At 37.8% G+C, this 26,915-nt stretch overlaps 1 protein-coding gene across 4 annotated transcripts in view; it reads right to left on the bottom strand.

Moving 5' to 3' along the window:
* Positions 1 to 26,915, bottom strand: part of SESN1 (sestrin 1) — a 176,166-nt gene that overhangs the window by 22,811 nt on the left and 126,440 nt on the right. Inside the window, exons 1-4 of one of the 4 annotated variants that reach the window (XM_006881162.1) lie at positions 12,703 to 12,885; positions 3,363 to 3,428; positions 2,246 to 2,446; positions 1,149 to 1,331 (exon numbers count right to left, since the gene is read on the bottom strand). In XM_006881162.1, the coding sequence (XP_006881224.1) occupies positions 1,149 to 1,331; positions 2,246 to 2,446; positions 3,363 to 3,428; positions 12,703 to 12,804 (552 nt within the window). In that variant the 5' untranslated portion in view covers positions 12,805 to 12,885. Of the gene's footprint in view, positions 1 to 1,148; positions 1,332 to 2,245; positions 2,447 to 3,362; positions 3,429 to 12,702; positions 12,886 to 26,915 lie in introns of those variants that run through there. The other 3 variants (XM_006881161.1, XM_006881164.1, XM_006881163.1) reach the window with 3 other exon arrangements.

The following is a 26,915-nucleotide window of genomic DNA, read 5'->3' as shown; positions in this document are numbered from 1 at the left end:
TAATCAATGTGAAGGAGTGTTTTCTAAATGGACGGTGCAGGCTGTGTACACCAACTAGTGTTTCAGTGAATGGTGGGGAAATCAAGGCGTTTCAGTGCATGTGCAATTTGGCTTACTGAACTATCTGGTTATATGATAAATGACACTGCATGACAGTTCTAGGAACTCCTGCTTGCTGTGCAGAGGTGCACGTGGCACCTTGTTTTACTCTCAATTTGTCTCCCCATATTGCTGTGTGCTTTTTGAATTATCTAAAGTTTCTATCCTATGATTCTCACCTGAATACCGCTTGCTTTGTCTCAAGACAGTTATGCTGATCCTGCTGCTGGAAGTGAACCTGTACTCCGTATGTATCCTTATTTCCTGTTTTCATGCAGTTTCTTCATCTTTTTGTTTAATGCTCAGGGTTCCAAGACCATCATTTGTTTCTGTTTCACTTGGTTTCTCGTGTCTTTGTTGGGAGGATATGTATATAAAACTAAGCCAACTTTTTGCTTCACCTTCTGCTTGACTCTGTGTTCCACCGCTGATTATCTGAAGTAGACACTCAGGCCTTTCTTTATAATCTGTCAACTCTGCTAAAACTTGTTCAGCTAATGTAGCAACACATAAACTTCCCCTGAAAAATGGGCAGTGAATGTGCAGTGCCGGCCAAGAGAATCTGGGCCATCTTCATGGAAGGCAACAATTCTACTACTGGATCACATCACCAATGCCCGTCTCTGGACAACTTAAGATTTGGAATATTCCTAAATCATAAAGTTATACTTTAAAAATTATACCCAAGTAATACCTAGAATTAAATTCTGTGTCCCTTCTACTTCAGTATCTACTTTATAATCCTGTGTAATTTTTTCTGAATTGATAAAATATTTTAATAATGCAATATCTGATATTTTAACTTCTAAATATTATTCAGTAATGTGACCATTTCTAGAATGTGCTATAAAGAGAAAGACTAAGGCATTTATAGTCTCATATTTCTGAAACTTATATAGAATGTCACTCTACTTTTACTAATAACTAAAGCAAAATTTTGTAATAAACCAGTAATAAAAAAATCAAAACCAAAACCAAATCAAATAGAACCAGTTTTGAAATGTCATTTAAAAAATAAGGATACCTGGGCAATATTACTCATGACTTACCTCAATATGTTCTTTGGTAATAAGCCAAGGTCTATGGGCTAACACTTTGTTAAGTTCTCCTAAATTTTGCAGCTTTTGAGGAGCATTCTCTAAGCCATTGAGCCACTTGGGATCTCCACCAACATGAAGAAAATCATTTACATGGAGGTTCACTAAGTAGGAGCACTGGTGTCTTGCTGCAGCCTTAAGAAGAAACAAAGATTATTTGGATTATAAAAACTAAATCCTGAACTATTACAAAACTTTGTTCTTTAGAATATGTACAATAGCTAAGGTTTTTATTGATGTCTTAAAAATTATATTACAAAAAAATTTTCATATAAACCACCCAATATACATATATGTGTATTTGTGGTGGTATATATGTATATGTATGTGTGTATATATATATATACACACACACACACACACACATTTTAAAATTCTATGTACAAACTGTCAGAATCCCCAATTAGGAATAAATTTCAATTAAGATCAGCCATAATATAATATACCATTAATTATAATTTTAATAGGATTATCAACATGTCAAATATATAAACAGATTACTGGAGTGTGTGCTTTGTTTTTGTTACTCTTGAGGGTTTACCTATTTACACACAAAAAATAAAATTCAGTGCTGTCTAGTCAGAACTGACTCATAGCTGACCCTCCATTAAGTTTTCAGAGGCTGTAAATCATGAGAGGCAACTGCTCATCTTTTCTCCTATGGAGCACCTGGTGGATTCATGCCACCTTTAGGTTGGCAGTGCAACTTCTTAAGGGCCACAACCCGAGTTCCCTTATACTTATTCACTGATGTTGTACACCACTGAGTTGGAAATGACCTTCCCACAGGTTGTCAGAGATAATAAACTGCATGAGAATAGACTAGCCATCTTTCTCGCAGGGAGCAGCTGGTGGATTTGAAATGGATACCTTTGCATTGGCAGCATGATACCTTACCATTCCATCACCAGAGCTCCCTTATGGCTAATTAAGAATCTTATTACAAAGTTGTGGAGTGTGAGTGTATGTCCCCGTGTTTAAAGTAATTAAGTAGCTGTGAAGAGATCAATAAAAACGGAAAAAAATTTTTTCACTGAATTTTTACAAACCATTATTCCAATGTAGTGCCGATAATGAAGAGGTAATGGCCCATCCATTTGCAATAGATAGTGTTGAGTTTTTAAGAAACTTTCTAAATATTGTGGGTGAAAAACCATCACTAATGTAATGTTATCCAGTCGACCCAAAGCAGTAAATGAATCGGCAAATAAAGCATGCATCTGTGCGTCTTCACTCCCCACTTGGAGAATCTATGTGGAAAGGAGAAAAACCAGAGTTACCAAAACTGTAAATCGATGTTAAAAACAATATGTATTCTAAGTGTCATTGGCAAGCACATTAAATTTATGGAACTGTAACTCTTCTCTCTGAAGCCAAATTTAAACTCAAATGGTAAAAGAGAAAAACAGTCCACACAGATGTTGTATATCATCAGGTCAGAACCAACCTGTAACTGACCCTCCAGGGGATTTTTAGAAACCATAAATCACATGGGAGGGGACTGTCCGTCGTTCTTTGATACAGCAGCTGGTAGATGCAAACTGTCCACTTCTGCACTGACAGTGCAATTCCTTGTTCACTAGGCCACCAGCAAGCAAGCCTTGTAAAAACAAGGCATAAAGGCTTTTATATATTTAGAATTAAAGAGTCACTCTAGCACTGATGCTAGCCTGAAGACAGGAGTAAATAACCAAGACTTTGAACTGGTTCTCTCTTGTTCTACCGCCTGCTGAGAATTTGCATTTCTACCTCAGAAATACTCAATCAGAACTTATTTTAACAAGATCCCCAGGTGATTCTTGCATCACCTTTAAACAGACATGCACATTCTTATCAGGGGGTGGACCAAAATGAACTGTTTTAATCAAAGCCTTTATGGATGCACCTACATGACACTGATAATAGGAGCAGATGGCTTATTATTAGTAAAAAAAAGTCTGGGTTACCTTTGATTAAATATAGGTGTTAGAAAGTATCTTGAAATATGAGAAATCAAAATGACAATGTCAGCTTTCTAGTCCAAAATTCACTGCCAAAGCCTGAAGATTAACTGAACAACTCTGAGTAAAACATGTTGACCAACAGTGTTCACATGCCAAGATGTGGGTAATGAAAGCATTTCCTTAAAAGCAGACAGTTCACTATGTACTTTCACAAATAGCATACCTCCTTTTCTGGGATGAATCTGCTTGGTCCGTGCCCCAGTGGTCGAGGAATTCTAATTCCAAGTTCCTAGAAAAGAAAATTACACCATCTCAGGCCTCCAGTAGTAAACAACATTAACTGAGACTAAAGAAATTGGAGTGAAAAACACCTAGTTAAACATAGAAAGCCTTGTTTTGAGGGTTTTTTTTTTCATGGCTGTATATATACAGAACAACTCTTCTGTTTGCATCACTTAGCTGACAACAGTTTATAATATGACTGACTAAAAACCATAAAACCTCTTTCAGTAAAATCAGGATTTTGCATAAAGTACTTGGCAGAAAGTCTAGAACAGAAAGTTCAGCACATAGCAGCCAACCCTGTGGATTGTTGGTGATAGAAAATAAGACCAATGTGTGTGTGTGTAAATAAAAGACCCAAGCAACCAAAATATTAATTCCTGTGCATCTTGTTAGGAAATGAAAAAAACAAAAACAAAAAACCGGCAACCTACACTTTGATATCTTAAATCTAAGAAATCCATTTTATTTATACACCAAATAGTAGTACCTCATACAAAGAGAAGACATATTAAGGAAGTTGTTCTTTAAACCCACAAGAGAAAGTACTGCAAGACATGTGGTAGGAGGTTGAGTAAAACCATTTCAGAGAAGTAATTTTGTTAAGTTTGCCTTACATTAAGGTTTTATTTACAGGAAGCCATCAACCTTGTTTATACAGAGAAGTGAGGGAAGTTAAATAAATTGTGGAATTAATGGGGTTTTGCCTTCTGACATAGTATCTGGAATCTTAAACACCTCATGTGACAGTGCAGTAATGGTTAATAATAACTGACAATCTAATAGTAGGGTCTTCTTTACCCTTACTCCTTTATATTGTGTTTTCACAAATAAAACTAAAATATTGCAACCTCTTTTTGTTCGAACTCCATACTCTATCAAACTAGCTTCCTTAAGAAAAAAAAAAGTTTACACAACCAGAGTTTAACCCTTGCTGCTTATATAATTACATATAATATTTCCATCCTTTCCCACTATTCCAAAGGTTTATCATGATATAAACCAGATGCTTTCCTTTTACATGGAAAAAAGGAAAAAGGGGGGAGGAGTGGACAGACAGAGAAGGACATTTGGCAGTAACTCAAGAAATCAGACGAAGTAAAAATCTTTTGAGCAGCAGAATAAATTTAAAAAATCAAGCAGGCAAAACAAAATTGAAGAGAATCTTTACTAGGAGAAATCAAGATTCAGATTCAAAATATATTTATTGTATTTATCATACTTAAAAACTCAACTCAATGGCATCAAGTGAGCTTTGGTGGCATAATGGTAAGGAGCTGCACTGCCTACCTGAAGGTAGGCTTGAATCCACCAGCTGCCCAGTGGGAGAGAGAAGCAGAATCTCCTCTTGTGTCATTTATTGCCTCTGAAAACCCACTGGAGGATCAGTTACAACTTGATGGTAGATAGTAACAAGGAACTAACTTCTAGGCAACCCTGCAGTAGGTTTCTTAAGCTATAGAAGGCATGTAAGGAGACTGTCCATTTTTCTCCCTTGAATGATGAATTTGAAATGACAGAGAGGTACAGCATAACCAGAACACATATAATACAGAAGTATGCAATTCAAACAATCTTGCATCAAAGGTTAGGGCTTTCTCACTTAGATCTTCCACACTTAAATTGAAAGAAATAACTTTATAACAACTCTACTTTTCACTAATGAGGGAATATAATTATCTGGAATGGCTATTGTCCATGGGATCACAATGAGTCATAGCCTACTCAATAGCACATAACAACATGCATTTGTCTTAATTTATAATAAATGACATAAGAAAGCATATTACTGAGATTCAATATAACATGATTATGGCACAAATGTACACATTTATACAAAATGTTAACTCTATATTAGCCTCTTAAAAAGAATTCCTGGTCCAATTATCTATTCTTTCAAACAAAATGTCAGGATCAAGACATTTATCATTTTTCAGGACTAACATGGAGGTTGGAGGAAAACTAAGAAAAAAAGGGATACATAATGAATACTGCACTGGTACAAAGAAAGAAAAGAACTGTTTAAAAGGAATATATGATTAGGCATTATTTGTATGATGACAGTCCAGAATAAGAGTTGTATAGCAAAGTGAACAGGGAGGTTGGGGAGGAGGCGGAGAGGGAGGAAATTATGTAACAATGAATGATTTTTTTTAAAGTCAACTCGTGGGGGGTGGGGTAGAGAAGAAAATGTGCAACAATGAATAAATGAAAATGCAACTTTTCTGTAAACTTTGGTTAAAATCATAATAAAAATGAAAAAGACATCCTTTTCATTACTTTAAAAATTATTTAAAGATCTATTTTGGGGAAATACTCATTACAAGGGTTTATTGTCCATTTTATAACTGTTGTTGTGTGCTATCAAGCTGGAACATCAACTCTCATAGCTGACCCTGAAGGGGTTTGCAGAGGCAGGTAATTGCAGAAGAGATTGCCAATCCTTCTCTTGCAGGGAAACTGGTGATTTGAACCACATGCCTTTGGGATTGCAGCATAGCTTCTTACCAGTAGGTCACCAGAGATAAAGAGCATATACCTGAGACTTTGAAATATAAAAAGATGGCATTTCAAATAGAAGAGAGAGAGATTCATCCAACAAATGATTAGATAAGACTCCAAATGTACTTTTTCTATTTGGCTAAGTCCTATTTTACTCTACAATAGATTTTATTTGTAAACAAACAAAAACCCATTTTAGTATGAGGAAGAAATATTCATTAAAGTTGAAAAAGCCTAAAAATGTCACAGCATTCAGAAGTCATAAAATATAAAACTGACTGATGATGAATTTCACAAGGGAAAAAATATACATATAACAAAGTAAAAAGCAAACAAAGTTGGGAACTATATTTGCAACTCATGTCAAAAAGGTAAATTTCTTTAATAGATTCCTACAAATGAATGAGAAAAACTCCAAGCACCTGGGGGGAAAGTGACCAAAAGCCATCTTAATGAAAAAGAAACAGAAGTGGGTTAAAAGATGCTCGTTCCTCAATAAAACCACAAGTTAACTACTGAGGTACCATTTGTACCTAACAGATGACTTAAGACAAGGAAAGCAAATATGGAAACAAGGAGTATAAACGTCAACAACCTCAAGGGAGAATACTTTGCAACATTGATAATAAATTTTAAAAAGCATACACTCTGAGTCAAAGATTCTTTCTACACCTCAACTCATACAACATTTGCCTCTTATGTGATAAAATAAACAGGGCAATATTTTTTGTAGCAGAGTATGATTGAAAAGAACCTAAATGCTCATCAATAAAAGAATGTTTCAATAAAGGTTAGCACAGAACAGCATGTAGATCTTAAAAAGAATGAAGCAGTTCTATCTGGGTTAGTTCAAAAGATACAATAGCAAAACCCAAATTTGCCTCTGTTATTTCCAACTTAAAGCAGCAACCTTAAAGGACAAACCAGAACTGGCACACAGGGTTTCTAAGGCTCTAATCTTTACAGAAGCTGACGACCTCATATGTTCCCCTCAGCATATGGAAGGTTTAAAATGCCAGCCTTCCAATTAGCAGCAGAGTGCTTGACCACCATGTGACCAGGGCTCCTTTAAGATTTATTACTGGAAGAGAAGGAGGGGAAAAAAGGTGTGTGGCATGTGTGTATTATGCTACTCTTTGCAAGGCGAGAAACCCAGCAATTCCTTATCTATGATTTTATTCTATATTAGCAGAACATAAGTGGTATTTTTCTTTATGTAAGGACAGACTAATATAGAACATGGGCCTAGAAACAGAGGCTTAAATTTATTTTGATTTTGATTCTGTACCAAACACATAATTTACATACCAAATTATCATTTCAAGAGTTTTACAATTCCACGAAAGTGATTATCAATGTTTCAGAAAGAAATACTTTCCTAAGTGTCTGGCAAGGGTCCTTCCAAGGATCCAATGTAATTCTCCAGTTTCAGTAACCTGATCCCTATTGCCATAGTTAGTGGCTCTCATGGTACTGTGGCCTCCTCTTTCTTGAGCCTACCACGGTTAAACACTTCTTTCCTAGTTCCTTTAGAAATATATTTTTTTAGAGTGGGAAAAAATAGGATGCTTAAAAAAGACAACAGTCGTGGGCATGGAGACCCATTAGCCTAATTAGTGTTAAGATCACATTCATTGATGAGGCACCAATCTAGTGAAATAGCTGGGGGCAAAAGAAGAGAAAAGGAGAGCGAGGACTAGGAATGAGTCTTTGATTTTTAAGACTTCCACTGAAAAAAAAAAAAATTCCTAGGTAAAATGGATCTGGATTAGCAGGGTAATTTCCTACTAAGCTTGAGAAGTTGTGAGACATTTGTGCCATTCTATAAAAGCAGAAAGGGAAATGGGGGCGGGGAGGAAGTAAAAGAAAAAAGTTGGTTGTGTTGAGGGGGATAGATTTTTTTTCATCAATTCTTTTCAAAACTGAAAAGACTCATTAAGATTTATACACTGGTAATACTGCTTTTCTAAAATTATGTGAACTTAGTCTCAAAAGATGTACCCAACTCTCTCTCTCTTAGCTAATAAACTGGGTAAGTGAGGGGAACACAAGAACTTAACATGATCTCTGCTAATGAATCTTAGGCACAGTTGAAGACAGCAGGTTGATTTTGGGTACCCTTGGTGAGTTGAGATTGCATCCCAATTTATCATTAACTCCATGCAACCTCTTACTGCACACAAAAATTAGAGCACTAAACTCTAGAAAAAGTATACAAATGACCAGTACTTGAAAGCCAATAATGGCACTTGTTCTCATTGGCTTAATAAAGATTCATCTTGGCAAATAAACCAAAGAGGTATAAAAAATGGAATAATATTAACCCTCCCCCCATTAATAGAGAAGTGGAGAAAAAAGTAAAGAGCAGAGTCAGAATGTTTTATCCAAAACCACGACCCTGCAGTTAAGTATTTGTTGACAATTACTGACTTAACTTGTGAGTCAAAGGTGCTAATCTATATTATAACGTAGATGATGATTATGATTAGCACTAACTTCCTCATAACATTATAAATTAAAGATAATTTTACAAATCACTTCTATACAGGCAAATCCTTCCTAACAGACTAAAGCCTTACACAAAGAAGCTCTAGAAGTCTAGTCAATCCAAAAGTACACTCAACCCAAAGGCAGGTTGTTCAAATTCACCAGCCACTCCATGGAAGAAAGATGGACAATTTCCTCCAATGTAATTTAGCGCCTCTGAAAACCTACTGCAGAATGAGCTTCTGAAAACCCACCAGAGGGTTTGCTACGAGTGGGTTCTGACTCAACAGCATATACCAACAAGAAACAGCATAGGTATGAAGTCCAACAAACTTGGTTATGTATTTTCTCACAAGTAGTAGACCAGGAGGGAGCACTGGTGGCCCAATGGCAAGAAGCTGCACTGAATCCCCAAAAGCATGCGGTTCAAGGCCACTAGCAGCTCCACAGAAAGGTGGGCCATCTGTTCTGGTGATTAACTGTCTCTGAAAGCACAACTGAGGGTCAGCTGTAGGCCAGTTCCAACTCAACAGTACTCAACAACAACAACAAAAACAACAACAAGAGCTGACAATAAATAAACCTATAAAAAGGTAATTTGGATTATCAAAAGCAGTAGTAGTAGCAGCAGCAATATCTAATAATAAAAAAATAATAGTATTTACAGCTTCAGTGCTTTAAACTGTATTATCCATAATCAGGTAGCATGCATCGATGATGATGATGAAGTCTAGAAAAACTGTTTGACATTCTACAATCTTCACACACAAAAAAAGAAGTTAGGGTTCTAGAAGGATCCTTACATCAAATTATGAGTAAGTATTATCATCGTTCCCAGTTAACACAGATAATAGATGAAACCCACAGTGTAGCCCAGAATCAGTCGTAACCACTAAGTGGTAGAAGGGAGTTCTGGTGGCACAGAGCTAAGATGATGTGCTGCTCGCCCAAAGGTCGTGCCTCTCTGGAGGTCTGACTCCACCTAGCAGCTCAGGGGGTCAAAGATGAGCCACTTCCTCTTAGGCCATAGAACCTCCAACACCTGAGAGAGGCTCAACGACAAGTTGGTACTGATTGGCAATAATTTTGAGTATTCTGACGTGGTGGAGCTGTAGTCAAATCCAACAATCCTTGTTCCAGAGTTGGTGCCTTCAGTTGTTACTCTCGCAAATGCCTCTTTAAGACTTCCTGATACCTTGGAGATCTCTTGACTTACCACTGAATTATATGATAACATATTTGGCCTCCAGAAGTTTCCATTTCAATTTTTGAAACACTTCTTGTCCTAGCCACATGACAAATTAGTTACTATCCTTGTTCTGTGAAGGTGCTAAACAAAAAGGCACTGCAGATCTTTAAAGAGCATAAACCAAATTAAATGCATTTCATGACTTATTACTAAATTATTTCAATTATCCCTTCATCTATACCTGCAAGAAACTGAATTATAGACTCTGAACAAAATCTTCACTAATCTAGATTGCAGGAAGCAGAATGGATACAATAAATGGCTTTGTTGAGTAGTGGATGTAGATGCTAATCACAAGACAAACTTCACAAGGGCTCTGTGAAGGTGTGGCAGGAAAAACCAGCATGAGAACTACCTGTCCTCTCCCCTCAACAATACTAACCTGAATCTTTGAGAGATACAGCAACACACTCCACCATAACAGAGCTGTAAGATGTTTCTCCCTTAATATTAACACATACATGCAACTTTTCAGAGAAAGAACATTCTTAGTGAATGCTGACAGTACCACAGAAAAATTATATGTGTATCACTACATGACTTAGTGTGAGTGTGTGTGTGTGTCCTGAAAGCACTGTTCTAATCAGATAGTTCACATTTGTTAAAGATGGATTTATTACTCGAAATGCAAAGTGAAGGCACTCATTGATTTACTGTTTACTCATTTGTAAACAGCTGAAAAAGAAAATAATCCAGTCATTTGAATAAATTTTTTTTTCTCACTATTCTTGGTACATAAGGAAAAAAGAAACAAAAAGCCCAAGCCTGACTATTTTCACAAGTAATCAGAACATGGATAATAGATTTTATTAAAATTACAAAATAATTTTTTTCTGAAACACTATTAGGAACTTCAGAAATATGCAAAGTCCAGATACTCCTTTTCCATTATTTTTGTCATCTATGGACTATTTTAAAAAAAATAAAAATTCACTTCAGAGTACTAAACGTGTAAGGCTGACTTAAATTTAGGTCATATGTGTACCCTATATTTTGTTAAGGGAGCTCTGTTGGCTTAGTGGTAAGAGTGGTGTCACCAACACAAAGGTACAGGAGAGAAAGAGGAGTGGTCTCCTCCTGTGCAATTTATTGCTTCTTAAAAACCTGCAGGAGGGTCAGCTATGGATAAGTTCCAAAGCTTGATGTAACAGCATAATAACAAAATACTTTGTTTAGTAATTTTATTCTTCCAAACTATTTTATTTCCCCCCATTTTTCATTTTTTTAAAATAATATGGAAGCTTGCTCTTTGTAAAGTGAACAGTTCTATAAAACACTGCTTTCTAATATTCTTCCCACGTGCTGGATTTATTAAAAACGAAACACAATTATATGACGCTCCTCCTTGTTTCCTGAACACAATCCCACAGGCACTGTAATCAATGTGCAAGTTAAAATGCTGCATTCTTCCAGCTGGTGTTGCTGTATTTAGAAATTCTGGATCTAGGTAAGAACTGTTTAGGATTCGGCACACAAGCACCATAAGAAAGAAAGAACGGCTTTATTCAGGCACAATGATTGGGACTCAGTTCTACCCAAAATAGAAAAGATTTGTTATGGCCTGCAAACAGAAACGGCAAATGTTCACTTTCATTCTGTATTCCCTCTTTGGAAGAGTTTTAAAAGCAACATTTTAAGACACGTTTTAGGTTCCTATATTATCTGTAAATAAGGAGTATTTTATGCATCGATGAACATAAAAATTAATAAAAAATAATTGGTATTCTACAACCTGTAAGAAAAAGAGTTTTTCGTTTGAGTGTTTATGAATATATGTGATGCAATCATAAGGTAGGGTCTACTTGCCAAAAAAAGCAAAATTATTAAAACGGAGTAATTTTAATTAGGCAAAGCTGCATAGATATAAACGCCAAATTTGGATTTCTTGGACTAAAGCAATACAGCAGCATTCTGATTTCAACCCACATTTTTATCCTTTACTTTCTTCTTTGTCAGCTTTTGAATCAAAATCTTTTAAAGGTTCAATGTTTAGCTAAGATCATGGTAAAAAAAAACAAAACACAAAACACAAAAACCAACCCACAAAAAACCACCAAACAAAATTAAAAGCCCAACCACTGCCATCAAGTCATTTCTGACTCAAAGCGGCCCTGCAGGAGAGAGAACTGTCCCCAGGACTTCGAAGGCTGTCATCTTGGTAAAAGGCCACTGACACTGCTTTGTCCCACCAGGTGGCTGGGTGGGAGGATCGAACCACTGACCTTTTCCTTAGCAGCTAATATCTTAACCAGTGCGCCACTAGGGTTAAGGTGTTGTTGTTCGGTGCTGTCAAGACCCTATGGAGAACAGACTAGAGCCCTGTGCGACGTGCCATCCTCATCTCCGCCACTGTGTCACCCCATCTCATCGAGGGTCCCTTTCCAAATATGAAGGCCCTTTTCAAGGAAGTGCCTCTCCTAGCAACATGCCCCAAGTATATAGGACACGGAACTTCACCGCCCTATTTGCAACTTCTTAGGGGAAGAGCGAAAATGTTACAAATAAACAGCTTCAGACACAAAAGGGATGGATGGTTTCATAAACAAGATTAAACGCCGCACATAACGTCATAGAGCTCACTGAAGATATTTTAGGCAACATCATCTCTTTACTGACTCAAATGTATTCCTTTTCCTTTTCTTTAAGTAGGAGGTAAAGGGGCTGGAGGCGGCTGAATCATCTGTTTTGACAAGACGTTCAGGGAGTGAAAAAAAAAAATCCACAGGCTGCTCTGCCTTCCGAGTGGAGCTTTGTTTGGTCGCTGACTTGCAGGGACTTGCACAAAAGACAACGTTATTTACATTTTGGAGGCTTCCATTTCTCCAGCCTCAGCATTTACCACCCGGCCGACTCCCGGCTGAAAACCTCTCCTACCCGCGGCGGGCAGCGCCTCAGAGGGACCCGCGCGGCCGGTCGGACGGCTGTTCCCGGGCGCCCTCACCCGGGAGCTTCCCCGACGCTGCCCGGGTGCGAGTCTGAGGAGACTCGACCTTCGTGTGGCACAGTACACCCACTTCGCCCGCCCGGCCAACCCGCCCGGTACCTCGTCCTGGCCGCGACCCCCGCTGCACTGTTTGCAGCTCAGCAGCTCCGAGACAGCTAGCGAAGCCGCGTATGCTTCGTTCGCAGCGGTGGCCAGGCGCATGTCGGTGCAGGGAGGACTGTGGACGCCTAGAGGCTGCAAGCGCTGACGACCGGATTGCAGCTGCGGTGTCTCAGGCAGCGGGGGCGGGACGGAACCAACAAACAAGCTGCACGGCCCCGCCCGCGCGCCCGTCACTCAGGTGTCCTGTCGGCCAATGGAGGCTCGCGGCGCCACGGAGCCCCGCCCTCGGCACGGAGGGGCTCGAGGGACAGCGGGCGTGCAGAAGGTGCAGGGTAAAAACAACCTCCGGGCTTGATCTCCTGATGAGGAGATGCGCTAATTCCAGGTTGCGAATCAACTCTGGAACCACGAGGGACGAGGACCTGGCTGGAGGCTGCAGCTTGAGCCCTCCAGCTGCAGTGAAAGGCGAGTCGGCCTCCCTGCCTCCAACATCAGAGCTCAAGCTGGTCCACTTTTCTAGAGTTAAGCAGCCCCTCACCTCTACGCTAACGCCAGCACAAGGAATAAATCTTTAAATTTTAGAAACTTTTCTTCTCCGGCAATGACCAAGTAAAATGCGAAATGTGATACAGAATGTAGATCCGGGCCCATTATTGAAAGTAAAATTTTCGTTACGTTATGCAGGATATGGGAAGTTGTGGCCTGCTAAAAAATTGCACTGCCAACTCTTTTAGTGATTGGAATCCATCAGCTGCTCCGCAGGAGAACGCTGGGTAATCGCCAAACCCTCAAGTTAAAAATAAATGAATAAAATTGAGAGACGGAAACCAGTAGGGCTTAAACCAATAAATACTGACACAAATTGTATTCACCAAAGACGTTTCAGTCTTAGGAAACAATGTTTCCGGGAAGATTGTTACTCTTAACACTTGCCATATTTAAAAGTAAGCAGGTTAACAGTGGTTAGTTTTTATTTATAGGCTCCAGTAATATCAATGCTGTTCCCATAAGTTTATTTTATTCCTAGTTGCAGTTGTATGACCCTCCAACAGGTTTGCAGAGGCAGTAAATCACACTGGAGGAGACTGCTTATCCTTCTCTGATGGAGTAACTAGTGGACTTGAACCATATGCCTTTGAGATTGCAGCTCCGAGCATTCAAAATATGTTTGCTGGTTAAGAGCAGAATACATAGAACAAAGGGCTGGAAAGAAAGGCTTCCAAGCTGTCTTCCACTAATCACAACCACAAAACCAAAACAATCCCTCGGTATCGTCCAGTCATAAATAAGCTCACTGAGTCACAAATAAGCCAAAACAAACTCACTAAGTTTTCCATTTTGCAGCAATATGACATACCCGCCAAAGAGAAACTGGCTACAAATTAGTAACTCAGAAGCATAAATGGACTTGATGCATAGTGCTGAATCACAAGGCCAGCAAGATAAAGAGGAAAAATTTTTTTTTTAAATGACTAAGTCTAGAACAGTTTTGTGATTTTTATTTCCTGGAAGGAATAAATTAATTAGGTTAGTTGTTTATTAGGACATAACATTATCTGTAACATTAAAAATGTGCCATTTGCACAATAGAGAATATTCTATTTTTTAATGAGAGATAATGGCAAAGAATGCATTCAGCCTCTCTAAAAGTAGCTTGAAATAATTAAAAACACATCAGACCTTCAAACTGTAGACAGTAGTGGCAGGGTACCTCATTAACAATCCTATTATAGAGGAAGAATCAATGTCTTTGAGTTGTGGTGCTGGAGAAGAGTATTCAACATACCATGGACTGGTAAGAGAACAAACAGATCTGTCCTGGAGAAGATGAAACCAAGCTGATCTTTGGAGGTGAGGATTTTGAAGCTCCATCTCACATACTTTTGGCATGTTGCCAGGAGGGACCAGTCCTTGGAGAGGGACATCATGCTTGGAAGGGTAGAGGGACAGTGCAAGAGAGGATGACCCTCAATGAGATTGGAGTAGTGGGGAAAGGTGTAATAAAGTGGTTTAAGATAAAGCAGAATTCAGGGCTGTTAAACATAGGGTTACTGTGAGTCACAAGTGACCTGGAGGCACATAACAACAACAACGACAAAAGGCAGAACACAAGAATATTTGCACTGTCTGGTGCTGTGCCACTGACACGATTAACTGGGCATGGCTGGACATTTAAGCTTGTTCTTGTGATGGTAAATAATGCTGCTACGAACACTGGCATTCTTCTTTTGGTCTCAGTTCTAATTTCCTTGGAGTGTATTCTTAGTAGTGGAATACCTGGGTCATATGGAATTTCTATGTTCAACTTTTTGAGGAAAAGTCAACCTGTCTTCCAGGGGGGTTCAACCATTTTACAATCCCACTAACAGTGTATGAGAGTTCCCACCTTTCTACTTCCTCTCCAACATTTATTGCTTGCTGCCGTACCAAACCTTGCCACTACTACTGGAGCGAGATGGTATCTCATTGTGGTTTTGATTTGCATTTCTTTTATTGCCAGTGATTTTGAATACTTCTTCATGCCTCTGTTGGCCACCTCAATGCCTTCCTCTGTGAAAAGTCTTTCCGTGTCTTTTGCCCATTTTGTAACTGGGTTATCAGTCTTTTTCTTCTGGATGCTCAGAAGTACTCTGTAAACTTTTGTTATGACACCCTTGTCTGAAATGGTACTGCCAAATGTTTGTTCCTAGTTGGTAGGCTTTCTTTTCACCCTGTTGGAAAAAGTTTTTGATGCACACAGGGATTTAATTTTTAGAAGGTCCCATTCATCAATTTGATCCTCTTCAGATTGTGCATTTCTGGCTATATTTGGCAGTCTCTTTAACCCATACCCCAGTCTGTCTAAGCTTGATCCCAGTTTGTCTCTGATGAGCTTTATGGTTTTGGGCTTTTCTCCCCGGTGTCTGATCCACCTTGAGTTAATCTTTGTGTATGGTGTGAGATGTGGATACCATTTCAGCTTTCTGCAGTTAATAGTCCAGTTTTGCCAGCATCTTTGCTGATGAGGTTGTCATTTCCTCATTTGCTAGGTTTTATTTCCTTGTTGAATATCAGTTGGCCATAGATAGAAGGGTCCATTTCTGGGTTCCCAATTCTGTTCCATTGGCCTATGTGTCTGTCATGTCATTGTACCAGTACCAGGCTGTTTGGGTTACCACCGCTGTGTAGTAGGTTTTGAGGCCAGGGAGTGCTATGCCTCCCACTTCATTTTTATTTTTCAGAAGTGCTTTGCTTATTTGGGGTCTCTTTTCTCTCCAAATGTAACAATTTCCCTTTCAATCTCCTTGAAAAATGATTATGGTCTCAGTATTGTAATGGCATTGAACATGTAGATTGCATTTGGTAAGATTGTAATTTTCACAATATTGAGTCTTCCTATTCATGAACAGGGTACATCCCCCCCCTCCCCATTTATTTAGGTTTTTTATTGTGTCTGTAGTTTTCTTTGTACAGGTTTTTAGTTGGGTTCAGTACCAAGTATTTCAATTTGTGGTTGGGACCCTGGATAAGACGAACTGATACAGTGACTCAGGCACTGGGTGTTGGTGTGTTGGAATTAGTGAGACAGGCTCAGGACAGCAGGATTCAGAGCTGTTGTACTTAGGGTCTCTTATGGGTTGCATGGTGACTTAACGGCACATAACAACAGCAATAATGTAAATGATATGACTTTCTTGGTTTCCTTTTCTGTTTTCCTTGTTAGTGTAGAGGAATCCCACTGATTTTTTTTTTATACTGATCTGATATCCTGCAATCCTACTAAACTAAACTGGTCTACTGGCTCCAACAGGTTTTTTTGTGAGTCCTTGGTATTTTCGGTGTACACTACCATATCATCTGTATGTCGTGATAATTTAACCATCACTTTGCTGATCTGGATGCTTTTTATTTCCTTTTCTTGTTATACTGCCGTAGCAAGCATTTCTAAGGTATGCATTTTTTAACATGCAACTCCCATCAGCTGCTCCATGGGAGAAAGCTCTTCCTTTGCAATTTACTGCCTCTGAAAACCTGCTTGAGGGTCAGCTTTAAATTGGTTCCAAATCCACAGTACATAACAACATAACATCAAAGTGAAGGTCATTATCTTTGCATCTCTCCTTAGTTACAATGTTCTCTGCTCATATTTTCCTCTAGAGTGATGCACTTATGTAAAAGTGTAGTGATAGCAAGGCACTAGATCTGAGCAGAAGATTAGGAAGTATTAACAAGCCCAGACTTGGAGTGATGATTTATGAGAGGCTTCTTGAAAGAACAAACTTCTGAGCTGAAGTTTAGAGCCTCTACAGAGATGATCTGAGAGGTGAGGCTGTTGAGAGGGCAGAGACAGATTTTTAAGCAAAATAACAAGTAAATACAAAGGCCTAGAGGCAGAGGTAAAGTGATCCATTAAAGGAGATGAGTAGAGAACGTTCTAGAATGGAGGGCAAAAAAAATGTAACAGAAGGAGTTTAGGTAAAGGATAAAGAGCAAGGAGTACCTTGTTTGAGTCTTGCTAAGAATATAAATTTCATTCTTAAGGGTACTATGGAGCTACCAACATTTTAAACCATAGCAACTGCTATGGAGTTGAAAGTGACTCATAGCTGACCCTCTAGTAAGTTTTAGAGATTACAAATTGCATAGGCAACGTAGAAAGAGCTCTGTTAGCCTAGTGGATAAAAAGTTATGCTACCAAGTGGGTGATTTTAATCTGCGGCCCTCAAGCCTGGTTTTAATTATTTTTGATCAAACATTCTACTAAGTTGTGTAGCACTGATCTGTCCATTTGCTGTACAGAGGTAACTCGTGGTTGCTGTGATGCTGAACACGGTGAAGCTGATGTGTCAAATGTGATAATGGTTACCCATAGCGGACAGTTTTTGGTGGAGCTTCCTGATTAGAACAAGCTAGGAAGCAGGAGTGGCACCTACTTCCAAAGTAGCTTGCCTCCAGAAAGCCTATGAACTTGGAGAAATGATGAAAGTTATACAAGTGTTCAGGTCTTTTGTTCATAGGGTCACTATGAGTCGTCTACAAGTCTATGACATTTAACAACAAAAACAACAAATCACATGGGAGGAGACTGTAATTTTTCTCTTTTGGAGCAGCTGGTGGATTTAAACTGCCTGCCTTTGGGTTGGTAGCACAACTCTTGACCCAAAAGACCACCAAAGTTGCCTTTAAAGTGAAGTGACCCCAAAGGTGCATTTCCGCTAAAGTTTAGAAAAATACATTGGAGGGGCAAAATTTGAGTGAAGGAAACAAATTGGGAAGGCTATGAGGTAATCTTGGCAAGCGATGGGACAATGGAAATGAAGGGAAATATATAAGGATGAAGTTATATTTTTACCTCTTCTACATGATATGTCCTTGAAGAAGGGAATTATACTTCATATTCCTGGTTCTGGAATTTAACATACCTTACTTCATCTGACTAAGCAACTTTCCTGAACTTATAAACCCATGCTGCATAACTGAGCCCAACTAATCACAAGCCCACATTTGCAGGAGTAGAACTGTGCTCCACAGGGTGTTCAATGGCTGGTGTTTAGAACCAAATGCCCCTGGGGTTTTTCTCAAGGCACTTCTGGTTGTACTGAGACCACCAACATTTTAGTCAGCAGCCGTGTATACAGATTTATTTGCACTGTCCATTAGAACTTTTAGAAATATAGTCAATTCATGAATAGTAGTATACTTAACAGATAGTTAGAAGATGGAATATTTAAAACATAATTAAGACACAGATATATACCTAAGATAAAAAATATTATGTAGGCTAAAAGGTACAATCATGCTTTTATAGACCACATTTTAAGGAATCTTTTCATTTGCCAAAGGATTATATTATAGTAGTATATACTTATAGATCTTTTGGAGGAGATGTATTTAATAACCTGTTAGAAAACATATGCAACAATGATTTTGGCCATTAGGCCAAAGAGCTTCTTTAAGACTGGGAGTGAAGTCTACTAGATTTAAATAGTTTAAGCACTCTAAAAAGTCCCTAATATCATTTAAGACATTTTTAATAAATGCCGGTTTATAAGATTACTTCTGCTTACTAATTTTATCAAGCTTTTTCTCCCCCTGCTCATATCTTCCTGTTTTCATATATACAGCTTGTCTGCTAAGCACTTTTTTCCCCTTTCAACATCATGTTTTGGGTACATTCAGATCCTTTTAGCACTGAACTTTTATTTTATATTGTTCTCTTATTTGCTTTCTACTTTTCTCACTTCTTCAATTTCATTTTCAGCACTATCAAGGACAAGAATGGTGACAACTCATTGCTCGTTCCTCTAGAAATGTACAGGTTGTTTTCAAATTCTACACAGGAATTTAGAACTACGGGATACAAGCTGATACCCATAAGTGGGCTATATATTTTTAAAGTTTTAAATTAGTTTCCCCAAAGAATCAGCATATAAGTGGTGGACAAGTTTTCTAGACTTATGATAATCAGACCAGTATCTTATCAACTCCTATGTACCAGACACTAAAAACTTTACATCTCTAAGATTGTTGTTGTTAGCTGCTGTCGAGGCTTGTACAAATCACAGTGACCCTAGGAACAACAGATCTGAACCCTATCCTCATCACCTCTGACACACTTGAGACTCTTCCTACAGTCACTGTGTCACTCAATGTGGTTGAGGGTCTTTCTCTTTCACCAATCCTCCACCTTTCCAAGCATAATGACTCTATCCAAGGAACAACCTCTCCTAACAACATGCTCAAACTCTGTGGGATGGAGCTTAGTCATCTTTGTCTCCAAGTAACATTCTGACTGTACTTTATCCAAGACATAACCTTTTGGCAGTCCATGTTTATCCTGTGTCTATACTTTAGCAATCTATATGTGGAACAGATCATTCAGGCTGGGTTTTATGAGAAGGAATGTGACATCAGGATTGGAAAAAGACACATCAACAACCTACAATAAGCAGATGACACAACCTTGGTTGCGGAAACTGAGGAGGACCTTAAGCGCTTGCTGCAGAAGGTCAATGACTGTAGTCTTCAATATGGATTGAAGCTAAACATCAAGAAGACAAAGATCCCCACCACTGGGCCAATTGGAAGCACCATGATGGATGGAGAAGAGATTGAGGTTGTTAACAGATACAGGTTGCTCAGCTCCACAACCAACATTCTTGGCTCCAGCAGTCAGGAAATTAAAAGACAAACTTCATTAGGTAAATCTGCTCTCAGGGACCTTCCAGAGTACAGGGATGCAATGATGTCAGTCTATAGACTAAGATGCACCTGATCTAGTCCATGATCTTTGTTATTTGTTATATTATTTGTTATGCACAGAGAGCTGGATAATGACTAAGGATGAAAGAAGAACTGATTTCTTTGAGTTGTGGTGCTAGAGAAGAGTCTTGAACATAACACGGACTACCAAGGAAATAAGTCTCTATTGGAGAGGGTGAAACCAAGCTGGTCCTTGGAGGCTAGGATTTTTAAGCTCCGTTTTAGATACTTTGGGCATGTAACCAGAAGAGACCAATCTTAGGAGAAGGTTATCATCCTCGGAAGGGTGGAGGAACAGAGCAGGAGAGGAAGATCCCAGATGAGATGGATTAACACAGTAACTAGGGGAGTGGGGATAGGCGTGCTGCAGACTGTGAGACTGGGTCAGGACAGGGCAGGCATAGTTGTACATAGGGTTCTAATGAATTGCAGGTGACTTGATGGCACATAACAACAACTCAATAACAACTTTATCCAAGACATATCTGTTTGTCCTTTTGGCAATCCATTCAGTCCCCTTCTCCAATACCACAGCTCAAGAACATGAATTCTTCTTCTGTCATCTTATTCACTGTTCATATATGAGGTAGGTACAATTATTTCTATTTTATAAAATAGAAACCCAAAAACTAGGAATAATTTGTCCACGGTAATATACATTGTCACTGAGTGGATCTCAACTCATAGCAACAAACTGTCAGAGATTAGAACCCAGGTTTGTCTGAATCCAAAAATCAGTCACTATGCTGGGCTGTATCTTTTAATGGATGCAAACTTTTGAATTTTGGTTATATGTAAATTAGACTACATTCATGATTCAAGGGGACAGACAAAAGGGCATAAAGAAAGAAAATGCGATCTCTTTTAAAAATTTTTTGTACTAGTTTAGTTACAAAATTTGAATATATTGTTTTTGAGAACAGATTCTTCCAATTTTCCTCACCCCCCCACCCATCAAATTATATAACCCCATGATAATTTCGCCCACCCTGCACATCCTCATCCCTCTGCTTCCATCCCCTTTGGATCCTTATACTCAGTCTACAATAATGGTTTTATACAATGTGGGACTGAGTTCACTCAGCATACTACTCTCCAGTCCCTCCCAAGTCAGGTAATAATTTACAAAATCATTGCTCCGGCATGCTGCATAGTACTCCACTGTGTGAATGTACCATAATTTCTCAATCCATTCATTTGTGGTTGGACATCTGAGCTGTTTCCATGTTCTTGTGATGGTCAATAATACTTCTATGAACACTGGTGTGCAAATCTCCATTTGTGCCTCAATTCTCATTTTCTCAGGATATATTCCAAGTAGTGGAATAGGTGGGTCATATGGAATTTCTATGTTCTGCTTTTTGAGGAAGCGCCAGAATGGTTTTACCATTTTATAATCCCACCAACAATATATGAGACAGAGGTAACATCACAACAGAACCAGAGGAAATTAAAGCGATAAATATCAGAATACTATGAAAAGCTATATTCTGATAAATTAAAAAACCTAGAGGAAATAGACAAATTCCTTGAAATGCATCCATTACCCAGATTGACAAGGACAGATCTAGAACACCTGAACAGACCCAACACAAGAGAAGAAACTGAAAAAGTCATAAAAAGACTTCAACATAAGAAAAGTTCTAGCTCAGATGGCTTCACAGCTGAATTCTATAAAACATTCAGAGAGAATTTAGCACCAATTCTACTTAAATTATTTCAAAATATTGAAAAAGAAGGAATACTTCCAGAGTCATTCTATGAAGCAAGCATAACTCTAATACCAAAACCAGGCAAAATGTCACCAAGAAAGAAAAGTACAGACCAATATCTCTCATGAATATATATACAAAAATCCTTAACAAAATCCTAGCCAATAGAATCCAAAAGTGCATTAAAAAAAAATAAATCACCATGACCAAATGGGATTCATAACACTTATGCAATGATGGTTCAACATAAGAAAAACAATCAACATAATTAACTATATTAACAAAGTAAATAACAAGAACCATGTGATCTTAGCAACATCATCTCTTTTTCTTATACTCCAGTGACACCTGCTAGAAAGATTAGTTCTAGAACAGATGAGTTTTGTCTTTGAGAGAGTCTCCATTTCTCTATCCTCTACACTCTTCTTTCTCTCTGCCTAGGCCTTTCGTGATTATGCACTCAAAACCCCTTCACTATGTACCTAACCTGAGTCTCTCCAGCCTCCTTTTTAAAATGGTCCTTGTATTTTCTTTGTAACCCTCAGAAGAACAGGCTTCATAAAATAAACAATACCACTGTTATAAGTGTCTATCACTTTACATTCATTTTAGTCAATCTTAACTCAAAAGAATAAAAATTTTTGTCGTTTTTGTTTATAGATTTTATTTCAATATTCTAATCTGGCACACAGTAGAACATTAAAAAATGCATAATGAATTGTGAACCCCACAGAAATGTTGCCACTAAAAGAAGATACTTAACTGAAACTATTATATAATGAATATAACATTCAGTATTCAGTTTTTAAAAATTGTTGTAGTTTAGATGAACATTTTTGGAGGCCCAAGGTTTACTATAGGAAGGAGCAGCTGTTTGGAATCCAGATATGGGTGGATCCAGATCTGCTAAAGAAATTGTTTCTCATAGTCTCTTCCCTTTTACTCCTTGGAAACTCACTCTACTCCCAACCCTTTTGGTTGTCTGTGCCTACCACAGTTGCAGTTATATGGGTTCTGGATCACTTGCTAAGTCAGGCAGGCACTTACAAGTACTTACAAGTATAAGGACACTGCTTGTAACACATACTATTGTTTACCAGTATTTGTGGAACATTGTGTAACCAAGTTCAGCTTTTAACATCCTTCAATCTACCCTCAGGCCTACCTAAGGTAGAAAGAGTCTGCTGTGATATAAAAATAAAATAGAAGAACTCATTAAGAAACAAAACAACTTTCAGAAGCTACTTTTCAGCATTATGGTTGCATTAAATAAGGAGTGGCTTCATCTGGAATAATATGAGGTTGAGGGTTAATAAGCAAGTAATCTTATCAAGTGGGGAAATGAAAATTAGACTTATAATTTTATCTCATATGTTCTTGGGAATTATTGAATGTTTTAAGAAAGAAGGACATATTGGTATAATCAGTACTTCCAAAGAAAAAAGTTACTGATTACACTAAATATATGACACAGTCAAGTAGAAAATATTTCTCAGATATACATATTATACAATTTTAAAAACTTTTTCAGGGGCTGGATTTTATTTGTCCTGAAAAACCATAAGTGAAGATATGTTTAATATGCATCTATTTGTTGATAAAAGCCAACAATGAAGTTTAATATGTAATCTGTGGTTTTTAAATCCAGACTCTATTAAGGATAATGATAATTTTAAAAATAGATTAAAACTTAATCTAACATCTTAAACATATCCTATACCCAAAAACTTGATTGAACTGAATTCTCACATACTTGTTTCCTTTATAAAATGGAATTTACTCTAGGTTATAAATGTTTCTTTTGGCTAAATGCACATTAATGAGTCATTAACTTAATCATATACCTGAATCTGAAATATTTTACTTGTACCAATGAGAATTCTGATCCACAGAAACAAAATTCAAATGATAGTATTCTATGTTCTAAAAATTTTTAATGAAGGTAACTATTATTTATAATAGCTACCCTGACCTCTCATGTTCCTATCTTCTCCCATGACAATTACTACCAAATGGTGAGTAAAGGTCTGCAATAAGGGTTCTTCTTGCACAGCTCAACTCCCATTTAGTTCCTTTATAGTAATCTTTGGTTGTAGGCCCTTTAATTCTTTAAATCACCTCCTTTTTTCACTTCCTTCTGAGATTTTCCAATACCAGTTTGGAGATCCTTAACCTGGACACAAAGTACAGATCATATCTGGAGATTACATGTAATTATACATCTTTGAAACAAATGTTATTCACTGAACTTTCCCATCTATTCTACTGTGTTCCAAAATCCTCACTGCCCCACAGCTGTAACCTTTACAAAGCAGACTGCCACATTTCTCTCCTATGGTCAGCATCCAAGCACTTAACCACTGCACCCACAGTTCCTCTGTCTCTGCAGATCATTTTCCTCTTTGTAAATAGAGTGTGGGCATGTTCAGGAACTGCAGAACTTATAGAAAATTTTATTTTTCTAATTTGTGTCTTTTTATTTTTGGCAAATAATTAAGAAATACTAAAATGTGATTTTATTCAAACAATATACATTGGAGAAGGTAGGTTTCTTTATTTGTTCTAACACTTACTTAAAAAAAAGTATAGGTTTATGTTTGCCTGCCAATGCTTATTATAGTACCAAATAACAAAAATATTAATATCATGTAACCACTTGCATTCAGCCACTACTTATACATATTTACTGAATGTCAATGATATATTTTATTTAGACTTGACCTCCCACATAATAAATCATACATAGTTTGGCACTCTCTTCCAGACCTGCTCCCAGTACTGCTGCTGTGGAGTTGCCTCTGACTCCTAGTGACCCTGTAGGACAGTGTAGATCTATCCCATAGGGTTCCAACGCTGTTATCTCTCTGGGATCAGACTGTCAAGGCATTGTTCAGCAGAGTGACTGCTGGGTTCAAACCACTGACCTTTCAAGCAGCTGCTAAGAGCTTTAGTCATTGTGCCCCATGACACCTTGACACATTATTGGGGAGTGCTAAGTGGGAAGTCATCTAGTTTGCTGCCCAATTCTGCTTGGTCAGTGGGGGACTAGCTTGATCAATAGAATCGCTTGAGTTTTGTTGTTAGGGAGCTCTGGTGACCTAGTGGTAAGGAGTGGGACTGCCAGCTCCTAGAATCTTGTCTGGAATCCAGCAGCTGTTCCGCAAGAGAAAGATGGGTAGCTCTCTACTGTGGATTTACTACCTCTGAATATCTGCTGAAGGGTCAGCTTTGGGTCTAACTAACAACAAAATTGCTATTGTTGTTATATGTACTGTCAAGTTGACGTGGGTTTTCAGAGACAGTCAATTGCATGGGAGGAAAAAGCCCAACTTTTCCCCACAGAGTAGCTGGTGGGTTTGAACTTTGTGCTTTTGTGTAGCAGAGCAACTCCTCACCCACTAGGCCACCAGAAGTCCTCCTCTAGTATTAGTCTCCTCCAATTTAAAATGGTTTGAGCCCTCCCCCCTAATTTAAAATGAAGGGCATTGTGCTTGGTAAGGCTCAAGAGTATAACAGTAACTTTTGTATTAACAAAAGAGTGGATTGCGTGTTCCCACATATTACATGATTCATTAACTTTAGTGAATATTGTACATTTTGATGCTTTTTTACTTACCTTTATGATAAAGAATTCACTCAGTTGCTTAAAATAAATAGTATTGTTTGGTTTCTTTTTTTTCCTTCTTCAAATTTCTAATCAGCTTAATGACAGTTTACTCAGAATACAAAATGAAACTGTCTCCATTCAAAACTACTTATCAATTTATGTAAATACATATATTCTTGATACGAGGTATACAAGAAATTACAGAAACAACACTGCAATTTTCATCCATAATCCTTTAATTTAAAATTTGTTCAAAACATAAACTTATTGTCAGTATTGACCTGATAATTAACTTTATGTCTCTTAACTTGATAAAAAAGTTTTATAATACTGTTTATATAAAACTTCCAGTATTTTTTTTCATAAAAGACTATGCTGATTAAAAAAAATATGTTGCTGTTTTATATATCCAAACTCCCCATCATATCTCATGGTCTGAACATTGGAATTCTGAGTTTGGAGTGCTCACTACATTTGCATGTGGGGCTTAGGTCAAGCTTTAAGATTCTGAAGAGCTCTGCTTGTAAGAGCATGTTCTGAGAGCTAGTTCTCATTAGTGCCAACACGGTTAAAAAAAACCAACCAAATGCTGTTGAGTCAACTCTGACTCACAGTGACCCTACAGCACAGAGTAGAACTGCCCCCATAGGGTTCCCAAGACTAAATTTTGGCAGAAGCTGACTGCCACATTATTTCTCCTCAGGAATTGCTGGTGGGTGCAAACCACCAACTTTGGGATTAGCAGTTGAGTGCTTACCCTCTGTGTCAACAGAGCTCCTTGAAAAGGGGGGGGGGCAAAAAAGGCTGTTCTTAGGATCACAATGTCTCAAGAAGGTGTGCTGAGTTAGAAACCAACCTGGTCTTCTAGTAAAACTTTGGTTTAACTTGTCCTGCATCTGGTGTGTAAGTGAAAGAATACCAGTTCTCCCAGTCCTTCTCAGGAAAACTTGGGGTCAGTCATATCTTCTAGTTACACATGCCAGTATATTCAACAATAGCCTCTATTTGTAACCACAAGAAATAACTAATAAATGTGACATAATAAATAACTATCTTTACATTATATTTCAACTGAAAAATTGAAAAAAATACTTTTTATCAATTTGCATGCTATTGATATTACAAACAAAATTAAGTATTTCTAATATCCGGGTTTTAAAATAATGTATTTAGAACTTACTTCAGGTCAGTGAATTGAACATTCAACTAGGCAGCCATATTTTCAAACTGCACCACAGAACTTTAACTTGTGCATTATAAACATGCACCAATTTACAAGTTGGTGTCAATGTTTCTTTTTTAAGAAAAAAATAAAAGATACAAAAAAGAAAACAAAAGTATACAATCGAGTAAAGAGAAAAACCGAGTCAAAAGCAGCAGGACGCGTGCAACTACACTCAAATTTTAACTTACCCTAAGAACAAAAAAAAAAAGCTTAGCAACAGCCTTCAGCCAATCACAAAGCAGACAAAAGACTTCAGCCAATCACAAAGCAGACAAACAGGTAAGACCTCAACCACTCCAGATACTAGTGAGGTCCAACCTTCAAATTTTTTTAATTTTTTTTTTTTTAATTACATAGTGTCAGTGTCAGACAAGAACATAACAAGTTATAAAACAGGATATAGTATCCTGGGTTAAAAGTAACA

The sequence above is a fragment of the Elephantulus edwardii genome, unplaced genomic scaffold (genome assembly GCF_000299155.1).
Source record: "Elephantulus edwardii isolate Elephantulus edwardi_28Jun2011 unplaced genomic scaffold, EleEdw1.0 scaffold00013, whole genome shotgun sequence".
NCBI classification, from domain to species: Eukaryota; Metazoa; Chordata; class Mammalia; order Macroscelidea; family Macroscelididae; genus Elephantulus; species Elephantulus edwardii.
The sequence above is the reverse complement of the archived record's forward strand: the minus strand, read 5'-3'. Positions and strand labels throughout refer to the sequence as shown.